The sequence below is a fragment of the Chiloscyllium punctatum genome, chromosome 25 (genome assembly GCF_047496795.1).
Source record: "Chiloscyllium punctatum isolate Juve2018m chromosome 25, sChiPun1.3, whole genome shotgun sequence".
NCBI lineage: Eukaryota > Metazoa > Chordata > Chondrichthyes > Orectolobiformes > Hemiscylliidae > Chiloscyllium > Chiloscyllium punctatum.
In genome coordinates, this window is record NC_092763.1 from 69398804 (window position 1) to 69411125 (window position 12322).

The 12322-nt window shown below is 43.3% G+C and overlaps 1 protein-coding gene across 4 annotated transcripts in view; it reads right to left on the reverse strand.

Annotated features, from left to right (window-relative positions):
* Window positions 1–12322, reverse strand: part of ophn1 (oligophrenin 1) — a 196998-nt gene that overhangs the window by 125717 nt on the left and 58959 nt on the right. For all 4 annotated transcript variants that reach the window (XM_072595481.1, XM_072595480.1, XM_072595479.1 and 1 more), the window contains exon 3: window positions 1039–1100. In XM_072595481.1, the coding sequence (XP_072451582.1) occupies window positions 1039–1100 (62 nt within the window). The remainder of the gene's footprint in view (window positions 1–1038; window positions 1101–12322) is intronic.

The following is a 12322-nucleotide window of genomic DNA, read 5'->3' on the forward strand; positions in this document are numbered from 1 at the left end:
ATTCCACTTGTCATCAGAGAATTAGTCTGGGAATAATTAAAACAGATTTTTAATTTAAAAGGTTTTAAACTACACGTGCTCAGTAAGGGCGCAGAGTCTTCATTTGGAGATGTTGGGGTTGGACTGGGGTGTACAAAGTTAAAAATCACACCACACCAGGTTATAGTCCAACAGGTTTAATTGGAAGCACTAACTTTCAGAGTGCTGCAACCACCTGAAGAAGAAGCAGTGCTCCGAAAGCTAGTGCTTCCAATTAAACCTGTTGAACTATAAAACGTGGTGTTGTGAGATTTCTAACCCAGTCTTCAGAATGGTTGTGAAGACGATCATTAGTCATAGCTCAACAACTAACCCCATACACACTCTCAACTCAACAGCTGCTTAATCTTCCATTACTCCCCCCTCCCTGTGTCACACCGATACTCTGACTTCAGTAAATACAAAGGAGTTAACTACATATTAAGATTTTTACCAGTTAGTGAAGAACAGTAAATGTAGTGATGGGATTTTATTGCTCAGTTTTCTGTCAAGTTATTCATTCCTTCCTGGTTCTTTCAAAAGTATTATTTATGGATATATGATTTTTGAAAAGAAAGAATGTAGAGACATCTGATAGCCAGCAGGTGCTGTAAGGATCCCTTCACTGCACCAAATTCTGACGCATTCTACTGCAACACAATTTTTTTTAAAAACGCCCTTCTATTTAATCGCACAAGTAGGGCAAGTTGTTTCCTTCAGTTTACTCTGCCTGTGGAGAAAACCAAGGATTTATAAATTACTGCAAATTGACTGAAAGAAAACTTACTCAGCAACAGAAATTGATTTAACTGACCTCAATGTGCCAAAGGGCACCAAACCCAACAAGTTTCAGAATGTACAGACAAGAATGCTCTGATTGAGAGTTTAAACAATCATTGCAACATATGTGGTTATCTCTGAAGCACATACGCTACCTACAAATCGATTGTTTCCCAGTCAATGGAAATAACCTTCCAAATGTCACACTTTTGCAGATAAAGCTCAAAATCAAGTACTTACCATCATGACCCTCTCATCTTCTACTTCCTGCAGCAACCCTGCAAATTCCTTGAAAGATTCAGCTGAAAGAGATAGAACCAGACAACTTTACAGAACAGAAGGAGGCCATTCAACCCATCGTGTCCATACCAGCTCCCAAAAGAACTGCCCAGCTAGCTCCAGCCCTATCTCCATAGCCCTCTAACTTCAAATAAATATCCAGCTCTTTTGAAACCTCCCATGGAATCCACCTCCAACACTCCCTCAGGCAGCACAACAACTGATTGTAGAGGTGTTCTAGTTCTCTTGCTGACAATTTTGAAATTGTGACCCCTATGGATGGAAACATTAACCATAAGAGTCAACCCTCTGTGTCTATCAGAATGAAAATGCAGTACAGCTATCCCTAGTCTAATTGATTCATCACTACGTATTATGCTAAACAGCCATCACATTGAAATGAAATATCAGAGCGAAGTAAGTTTCTGACTTGCAATGTTAACATTCAAAAATGTTGTCTTGGACTGAACAGACAAAAAAAAACGCCTTTTTTTGTAAATCTTCCACTGACTCTTCCAAGTTCCACCTTGCTCACTACCTGCCTCCCTCCCACAACCTAATGCTTCTGCAGTTTGTTGGGAGGGGGCAAGGCAGCAAGAAGCAGGGTTAAGGTAAGGAAGTGGAAAGGAGGGTCAAGGGAGGCAGGGGTCAGAGGAAGACTTTTTTTTTTAAATGGACTGCTTCCTCTAACTCCACTGTACCGGGAAATCAGCAACTCAACCTTCGAGGAACAGAAACAGGAGATTATTGGAAAAAATCTCAGCAGAAATGACAGCATCTGAGGGGAGAAATCAGAGTTAACGTTTCGAGTCCAGTGACCCGTCCTCAGAACGGAAGCCATTCCAGAATAGTACATTAACTCTGTTTTCTCTCCACAGATGCTGCCAGACCTGCTGAGATTTTCCAGCAATCAGTTTTTGTTTCTGATTTACAGCATCAGCAGTTCTTCCAGTTTTTTTTTACTTTTGAGGAACATTGCTACTTTTCCAAATGTGCCAACAAAAACCACTTAGAATATGGATAGGAAAGCCAACAGCATTTCCTCATTCTCAGTCATGGATAGAGTCTCATATTTCAAAAGACCAGCTGGACATGATTGTTTCTGAAGCAAGCTGCTTCACATCAGCAGATTTTAGGATGAGGAAGCACTAAAGCTCAAAAAAAAATCCCTTTCAGGTCCCTGACTTTATCAGGTATTCACCAATTGAATGTCTTTAGATAGGGTTCATAGTACAGTGCATGGTTTTAAAATCATAAGTTATCATATTTAGCCATTGGAGAAGGACCCTTGCTCAGGCTCAATGTAATCCCAAAGGGACACAAACACACACCAGAAAAGTACAGAGAGATTTAGTCATGTCTCTGACACATGCACAAGGGAAATTGATACGAGGAGAAAGTTTCCACATGCAAAAACTCTCATGAACGGCTAGAGAAAGCATTTTCTGTCTCTGCACAGCAGAAACATCTGCTCAGCATTGTTGATTGCAGTACTGAGTGAGCTCTGTGGCAAACTCTCACAAACAGGAGAAAGTGAGGACTGCAGATGCTGGAGATATGAAGAGTGTGATCAGGCAGCGTCAGAGGAGCAGGACAAATCGACATTTCAGGCACACAGGATCAATGTGAATTTCACCAGTTTCCCTCCCCCGACCTTATCCCATTCCCAACCTTCCAACTTGGCAATGACCTCTTGAACGGTCCGACCTGTCCATCTTCCTTCCCACCTATCCACTCCACCCTCCTCTCCGACCTATCACCATCATCTAACTATCGCATTCCCAGCTACCTTCGACCCCAGCCCCACCCATTTATCTCTCAGCCCCCTTGGCCCACAAGCCTTTTCTTGATGAAGGGTTTATGCCTGAAACATCAGTTCTCCTGCTCCTTGGATGCTGCCAGCTGTGCTTTTCTAGCACCACACAATCGCTTACATACAGCCTTGCTTTCTAGTTTCTTGCTGAATATTCTCCTATGACAGACAGGAGGGAGGCACACTTACTACAGAGGTGAAAAAAGACAAGAAACTCAGCCAGATTCTAGCACAGGTTTTCAAAGGCCAATCGTTCAATTTCATTGTGCAAGAATCCAAACAGCATCAAGAAAATATAAATCTTCATGTGCACACAGAGATTCAGCACACCAGGATCAGTGGCTTTACCCAGTATAACACTTGAGAACCAGCACAGTCCAGGGCTAGGTGTTTATAATCCACATATCTACCCTTGTAACTCTACTGACCACCACTTCCTCTGCCTTACCGAAGACATCTCAACCTCACCTCCTTTCAAGGATTTCAATCTCCAATTCAACTCTTCAGAGTCCAATTATTAATTCAGCTGTAGACAAGCCTGTGCCAATGTAGAGGCGCATATGAGGACTGTCATTGGTCCTCAGTTGGCTGGGGTGCCCACCATTCAGTGTCTGATCAATGGACCAAGCGTTAAGAAGGGGAATGACCCTGTGGGAGCCATCCCCTCCACCTTTCTGCTGATAACCTTTTCTTCCCATCCCCACTGCAACAGTTTACTCTGGCTCAGGTCACTATTTAGATTAGATTAGATTAGATTAGATTACATTACATTACAGTGTGGAAAGGGCCCTTCAGCCCAACAAGTCCACACCGACCCGCCAAAGCGCAACCCACCCATACCCCTACATTTACCCCTTACCTAACACTACGGGCAATTTAGCATGGCCAATTCACCTGACCTGCACATCTTTGGACTGTGGGAGGAAACCGGAGCACCCAGAGGAAACCCACGCAGACACGGGAAGAACATGCAAACTCCACACAGTCAGTCACCTGAGGCGGGAATTGAACCCGGGTCTCCAGCGCTGGGAGGCAGCAGTGCTAACCACTGTGCCACCGTGCCGCCCCCTAGGTCTTCTGTAGCTTTTGTACCCACAGCAGCCAGAGCCTCCCTGGTGACGCAAGTGAGCAGAAAATATCCAAGTGGTCAGCAGCGCTTTAGAATTTCTGACCCCTTGATCTTCGGGTGGTCATCTGAGGAAGTTTTAACACGGATAGGCTTTCCTGGAGATGGCACCCTGCATTTCCCACTGGCCCACCAACCAGCAGGACAGAATTCCATCCCCACGCAAAGCAGAGAATCAAAATTACAGATTTAACAAAATGCATGACCCTGATTGTTTCATGGCCATGCTTGCTATCTGAAGGTACTTCAAGCTGGTGGAGGAGGTGACAACCATTGACAATTATGGTGTGACCTTGCTATTGGTTAACATGTGTTCAAACTTCATTCATAATCGCGTTTGGAAACAATGCAATCTCAAGGAGGATGCAAAACTATTTTCTCAAAGTGCTGATGCACATTGTTTTAATCAGCTCCACTATCTCATGGTTGGGCTCAATGTTAGGAAACAGCAGTGGCCAGCTGCTACAAAATGTATTGCTTGCAGGAATACCATAAGCAAAAGACAGAATGCCCAAGGTCTCAGCTGATTATGTAAAAAAAACACTATTTGTTTAAAACAACACAGACAGGGAGGAAAAACACAAATCAACTGGAACCACCCAAGACTGAGGGCTAGAACAGATTTACTGTCAAGTGAAGATTACAGGGATACAAGTGAAATACAAGAACAAATAATATTGATTAGAGAACAAATAGGAACCAGTGTGGATATTAGAGCATTCTGTAATCACAGGCAGGTTTTGCACTGGAGGATAGCCTTCCATAGTTCATCACATGAAGATTCTAGAATTTAAATTGAATATTTGAGGAAGGAGCAGGAAACATCCCCTCTGGAAATTTCCTTCATGAGCTTTGATAAAAATCACTGCTAAATCTATTCCTTCTATAATCACGTATCTAATGGATGGCCGGATCTGTCACAATAGAGCAGTGCAGTGAAATTCAACTAGAAAGAGGCTGACACAAGTGGAATGGGCCACTGGACAAGTTTTGTGTTGCATAATTGATTATTTTCTGGCCACAAGTTTTATTCTGTTAATACTCTTTTATTCTATGTGAGGAAGAACATTCTAATGAGCTAGGTGTCTGAGAAATCCCCAGGACTCTCGGGGTGGTGTAGATTAGTTATGGAGCACTTCCCCCCCGGACTTCCTCAAGTATGGTGCACCAGAAAACTGAACTATTTTATAGAACGTGGTGGCCCTTTCTGAATTATATAGTCACAAACTTGTTGGCTATATTGGTTAGGGCCTTTGTGTAGTCTTGGGGGCGATGACTGGCGGTCCAAGGGTCCCTGGGGAGGGGGAAGAATTCCGAACAAATACGGGTATGCCTACTGATGCCCCCAGTGGTGGGGAGCTTTGGTGAGAGTCTGCTGAATGCACTAACTTAACGTAATCTAATTTACCTTGGTCCAACTTTGTGTAGGTTAGTTTTTTGTCATTATTTATTGAATGGTAGTTTGTGTAGTTTTTCTCTCTCCCCTCAGTGGTTTGTGGAGTAGAGTAGTAGTTATTATACTGTTATGTAGTGATTTTGTATAAACTTTAATCTTTTTCTCAATAAAAATATTTACCAAAAAAAAAAATCAATAACTGCCTTCCCATCAAACAAAGTGTTTTCACTTGATTAAAATATCAATAGTAAGGTCTTGGATTTTTTACATAATTCCATATGTTTTGTAAAACATAGGCCAGTATCAATAGTCATGACAGCAATTCCTGAAGATTGGGATGTAGATTCATCCCTATACAGGTGGCTAGTTGGCCCATTGAGTCCGCATTGCTCATTGCAGAATGATCAAGTCAGCCTTGTTCTTCTATTCTAACCTCGCAGCCTGGGTTAGAACTTAGCATGGGTTCTCCTAATATAGCCTTTGGATCTGACCAGATTTGACACAAAAGCAGAAATTGCTGGAAAAGCTCAGCAGGTCTGGCAGCAGACATGGACAGAAATCAGAGTTAACATTTCAGGTCGAGTGACCCCCTACTCTGATTTACAGAATCTACAGTTCTTTCGGTTCTTGTTTTCTAACCACATTAGACTGTTAGGCAGCTGGTGTGACATAAGGTGGCAGTGGACTTCCTGAAGCACCACATTCCATGTACAAAATAGGAACAGTTATAGACTATTTGCCCCATCAAGTCCGCTCCATATAGTGTAAGTACTCAGGTGTTCAGTGCCAGGATTGTGAAGCAGCAATGACAAACTAGTGACAACAAATGCTTAATTCAGCTCAATGGAGGGATTGTAAATGCCCTTCTAGATCTATAATTAGCTCCACTCCTGCTCTAATCATGCTTTCACGATTTATACCCCAAAAGAGTATTTTTAGATTCTCTTATCTTCATTGTCCATTGCTTCTTGTACTTTCTCTTGGTTTTGTCTTATCCCAATTAGCCCTGAATCTTTAACCTGGTGCTAACCATACAAAATAATAACTGTCATATGGACCCTTCTTCCATTTCCTTTTATTATCTGCTTTGCCACCCAGGGCCTTCTGAATTTTTGCACTGCATCTTTCCTCCAGTATGTACATTGATTGTACCCAAACATAAAAACAAACTCCTCTTTAAAAGGCAGCCCGTGTTCAGTTCTGCCTTCCAATATATCGGAATCCATGCTTAGCCTATTGAAGTTGGCTTTCTCCCAGTTAGTTATTCCTACTCACAGGAGTTGGTTAGCTTAGTTAGTTCGATGGCTGGGTTGAGGTGCAGAGTGACACCAATAGTACAAGTTCATTCCCCTCAATAATTGAAGTTATCATAGAAGAGTCTCCTTCTCAACCTGAACCCTCATCTGAAGCATGGTGACTCTCAGGTTAAACTATTACCAGTTGTCTCTCTCTAATGAGAGCGCAGCCCTATGCTCCTCTGGGACTATGGCAACTTTGCTTATCTTTGTTCCAACTAGGACTGGTTATTTTTGCCCTTTTCTATAGGCACCCTATATCTGACGATACAATGATTACCATCCCCCAAACGTTTCCTTCCTACACTATCTGCTGGAACCAATCCATTGCCCACAACAGGATGAAACAAGATCCCTCCTTTGACATTGCACTGGAAACAAACTGATACTGAATGCCATCCTGAACACAAGTGCTTACCCTTCCCTGCCTCCTTGTACTATTACTGTCCCAGTTTAAATTGGAATTATTAGAAATATTGCACCACTAAGTTTCTTGAAAATCTTTCCCACTAGTTGGTTATTGAATACATCAGGTAATATATTTAAACACTACTGTTCCTCAATTAGAGTCAAACAGATTTTGTCCTTGACCTCTTTTGGGATATCACCTCTCTCCAGAATTGTAATGTTTTCCTTAAATCAATACTGCCAGCCTTCCTACTTTCTTTCCTTCCCTCAATCTAGTCATTATCACATTGCTGTTTGTGCAATCTCATTGCACACAAAATGGCTGCAGTACTTCCTATATGACAACTGCAATTAGAATTTAAAAGTGCTGTAGTGGCAGTAATGTGTTTTAGGACTTCCAATAGTTGTGAAATTTCACCAGACTCTTGTTTTACTTCTCTATATTGAAATCCACTTGTCATAATTTTGTCCAATTTCTCAATATCACGTTTTAATTATATGCTATTTCAGAGCAGTTAGGTTTTGCACAACAGAATGGAATTCACTCAGCGTCCACATACAACTGTTTGCAAACCACATGGTACTATAATAAGATGCACCATCAAAATCTACTTGGACTGTGCGTTTGGAAGAATTTTACATTTGTGGATAGTTGATTAATTTTAAAACACAAATGGAAATCTCCTTTTTAAAAATTACATCCTGAAAAGAGCAAACATTATTCTGAAAACCCAAAGCTAAGTAAAATATGCTTTAATATTTCTTAAATTATAGACATTTTCCTTCTTTGCACAGTTGGCACTTTGGTTAAAGACACCAACTTGAGCTTGGTTTTCAGCTTTGTTCCACGAAACTTAACTTTACTCATCAATAACTACAGCACTTGAATGTTATACAGTGCAGTACGCCTGCAGTCTTCAAATGACATTTGCCAAAACCCATATAGACTAAAGCTGCATATATTACACTGGTTTTCTGCAATAAAAGGTATTTATCCTTTATTCTGTTTCCAAACAAAAAACTTTGAACAGTGCACCCAAACATAGGCATAGCCCATATTATTTAAGTCAGGTTTACATATGTTCCCATGATCAAGAAACACTGCATTCACTTGGGTTTTGTTTTGAAAGTCCAGAAGTTTAATATTAAGTTAATCATTAAGAACCTGTTCTTAACAAAACTGTTCTGTGATTCATCAGACTTAAATGATCACTTGGCCATGCCTTGCAACCTGTCCACATCCATTATAATTTAATCCATCACAACCAACAGTAGCCTGTATTTTTAATAAAAACACATTTAACATGGTGCTCTATCAATTTTCGGTTCTACAAATAAAGATTCCTAGCTCAGTTCCTTACCCACACTTAAATTAGCAATAAGGGAGTAAATACTGAGAGAGATATTTTAGGCAATGGTCCATTTCAGTTGGAGGAATAGAAAGGCAATTTATTATCTAAATGTAGAGAAAGTTCAGAGTGCTTCAGTGCAGAGCGATCTCAGGTGTCCTCATGCACAAATCGCAGAAAACTAATTTGTAGTACAGCATAAGGAAGGCAAATGGAATTTTGGGATTTATTGATAAAGAAATAATGTATGAAAGTAGGGAAGTGTTGCTGCAACTGTACAAGACATTAATGAGATGGAAGGTAAAAACAATAACTGCAGATACTGAAAACCAAATACTGGATTAGTGGTACTGGAAGAGCACAGCAGTTCAGGCAGCATCCAACGAGCAGCGAAATCGACGTTTCGGGCAAAAGCCCTTCATCAGGAAAAGGCAGTGAGCCTGAAGCATAGAGAGATAAACTAGAGGAGGGTGGGGGTGGGGAGAGAGTAGCATAGAGTACAATGGGTGAGTGGGGGAGGAGATGAAGGTGATAGGTCAAGGAGGAGAGGGTGGAGTGGATAGGTGGAAAAGAAGATAGGCAGGTCGGACAAGTCTGGACAAGTCAAGGAGACAGTAACTGAGCTGGAAGTTTGAAACTAGGATGAGGTGGGGGAAGGGGAAATGAGGAAGCTGTTGAAGTCCACATTGATGCCCTGGGGTCCCCATCACCAAACCATCATCTCCCAGACGATACAGAACCTCATCACCTCAGGAGATCTCCCACCCACAGCTTCCGACCTCATAGTCCGGGAACCCCGCACTGCCCGGTTCTACCTCCTTCCCAAGATCCACAAGCCTGACCACCCTGGCCGACCCATTGTCTCAGCATGCTCCTGCCCCACTGAACTCATCTCTACCTACCTTGACACTGTCCTATCCCCCCTAGTCCAGGAACTCCCCACATACGTTCGAGACACCACCCACGCCCTCCACCTCCTCCAAGACTTCCGTTTCCGCGGCCCCCAACGCCTCATCTTCACCATGGATATCCAATCCCTCTACACCTCCATTCACCATGACCAGGGCCTCCATGCCCTCTGTTTTTTCCTCTCCAGACATCCCCAACAGTACCCTTCCACTGACACTCTCATTCGTTTGCCGGAACTGGTCCTCACCCTTAACAATTTCTCCTTTGAATCCTCCCACTTCCTCCAGACCAAAGGCGTAGCTATGGGCACACATATGGGCCCCAGCTATGCCTGTCTCTTTGTTAGCTATGTAGAACAGTTGATCTTCCGTAATTACACCGGCACCACTCCCCACCTCTTCCTCCGCTACATTGATGACTGCATTGGCGCCACCTCGTGCTCCCGCGAGGAGGTTGAGCAATTCATCAACTTCACCAACACATTCCACTCTGACCTTAAATTTACCTGGACCATCTCTGACACCTCCCTCCCCTTCCTGGACCTCTCCATCTCCATTAGTGACGACCGACTTGACACTGACATTTTTTACAAACCCACCAACTCCCATAGCTACCTGGATTACACCTCTTCCCACCCTATCTCTTGCAAAAATGCCATCCCGTATTCCCAATTTCTCCGCCTCCACCGTATCTGCTCCCAGGAGGACCAGTTCCACCATAAAACACACCAGATGGCCTCCTTCTTTAGAGACCGCAATTTCCCTTCCCACGTGGTTAAAGATGCCCTCCAACTCATCGCATCCACATCCCGCACCTCCGCCCTCAGACCTCACCCCTCCAACCGTAACAAGGACAGAACGCCCCTGATGCTCACCTTCCACCCTACAAACCTTCGCATCAACCAAATCATCTGCCGACATTTCCGCCACCTCCAAAAAGACCCCACCACTAGGGATATATTTCCCTCCCCACCCCTTTCCGCCTTCCGCAAAGACCGTTCCCTCCGTGACTACCTGGTCAGGTCCACGCCCCCCTACGACCCACCCTCCCATTCTGGCACTTTCCCCTGCCACCGCAGGAACTGTAAAACCTGTGCCCACACCTCCTCCCTCACCTCTATCCAAGGCCCTAAAGGAGCCTTCCACATCCATCAAAGTTTCACCTGCACATCCACTAATATCATTTATTGTATCCGTTGCTCCCGATGTGGTCTCCTCTACATTGGGGAGACTGGGCGCCTCCTAGCAGAGCGCTTTAGGGAACATTTCCGAGACACCCGCACCAATCAACCAAACCGCCCCGTGGCCCAACATTTCAACTCCCCCTCCCACTCTGCCGAGGACATGGAGGTCCTGGGCCTCCTTCACCGCCGCTCCCTCACCACCAGACGCCTGGAGGAAGAACGCCTCATCTTCCGCCTCGGAACACTTCAACCCCAGGGCATCAATATGGACTTCAACAGCTTCCTCATTTCCCCTTCCCCCACCTCATCCTAGTTTCAAACTTCCAGCTCAGTAACTGTCCCCATGACTTGTCTGGACTTGTCCGACCTGCCTATCTTCTTTTCCACCTATCCACTCCACCCTCTCCTCCTGGACCTATCACCTTCATCTCCTCCCCTACTCACCCATTGTACTCTATGCTACTCTCTCTCCACCCCCACCCTCCTCTAGCTTATCTCTCCACGCTTCAGGCTTATTGCCTTTATTCCTGATGAAGGGGTTTTGTCCGAAACATCGATTTCGCTGCTCGTTGGATGCTGCCTGAACTGCTGTGCTCTTCCAGCACCACTAATCCAATTAATGAGATAGAACCTAGAGTATTGTGGACAATTTTGGCCCCCTTATTGAGGGATGTCATTGCATTGGAGGCAGTTCAGAGGAAGTTCACTTGATTAATTCCAGAGATGCAGGGCTTGTCTTATGAAGAGCAATTGAGCACTTTAGGCCTATACTCTTTAGAATCTAGAAGAGTAAGAGGAGATTTAATTGAGGTACATAAGTTGTTAAAGGGGTTTGACAAAGTAGATGTAAAGAGGATGTTTCCTCATGAGGGGCAGTCTAGGATGGGATATCATAGTTTTAGAATAAGGGGTGGCAGATTTAAAACACATGAGGAGAAATTACTCCTCTCGAGGAATCATGATTCTCTGGAACACATTACCCTAGAGTGTGGTGGATGCTGGGACAGATTTTTAATTAGTAATGGGTTGAAGGGTCATGGAGAGAGTGAGCAGGAAAATGGGGCTGAAGCTGAGATATGATCAGCCATGATCGTATCAAACGACTGGGGCAAACGTAAGGGGCTGAATTGCCTATTCCTCCTCCTAATTCTTATGACTTGAGTTACTGAAATGACCAGCTAGCTTTGTACTGAGAGGAAGAGTTAAATGGAGAACCACTGTTCGATGCCTCACGTACTTTCTCGCAGTTGGTCCTACATCAAGAATCAGCTGTTTTTTTTTGAATGAAGGAAATTTTCTGTTTTTGGATACATTTATCTTTACCCTCAGTTTTTTTTTCAAACCAAATCATCTCACAGCCAAAACAAACAGACCTAAAAGCAAAGTTTTGTTTCCAAAGAGCCCAAATGGACATATAGACATGCTGAATGTGAGTCTTTAGAAAAAAAAACTTCACTTTTAGGTCCATCTTGGCTAAGAGAAGTCTTTTCTCTCATCGCAAAGGTCCAAACTCAGCATATCCTCAGCTCCATTCTGGTCAAATTTTGATAAGACCTTCGATTTTTAGATCTTTTCAGTTTCTTGTCATACAGATAAAGGATACCTGTTATATACAGGGAACATCCAGGTCACTTGCTAATGCAAAGTACTGAAAATAAAAGTGCAATGTAATTCAGTTCATTCTTTGTAACTCACATGGTGAAGCAGACATACAAGATGCTTGCCTTCATTCGCCTAGCAGAGAGAATATAGTTACAAGGAAGTCT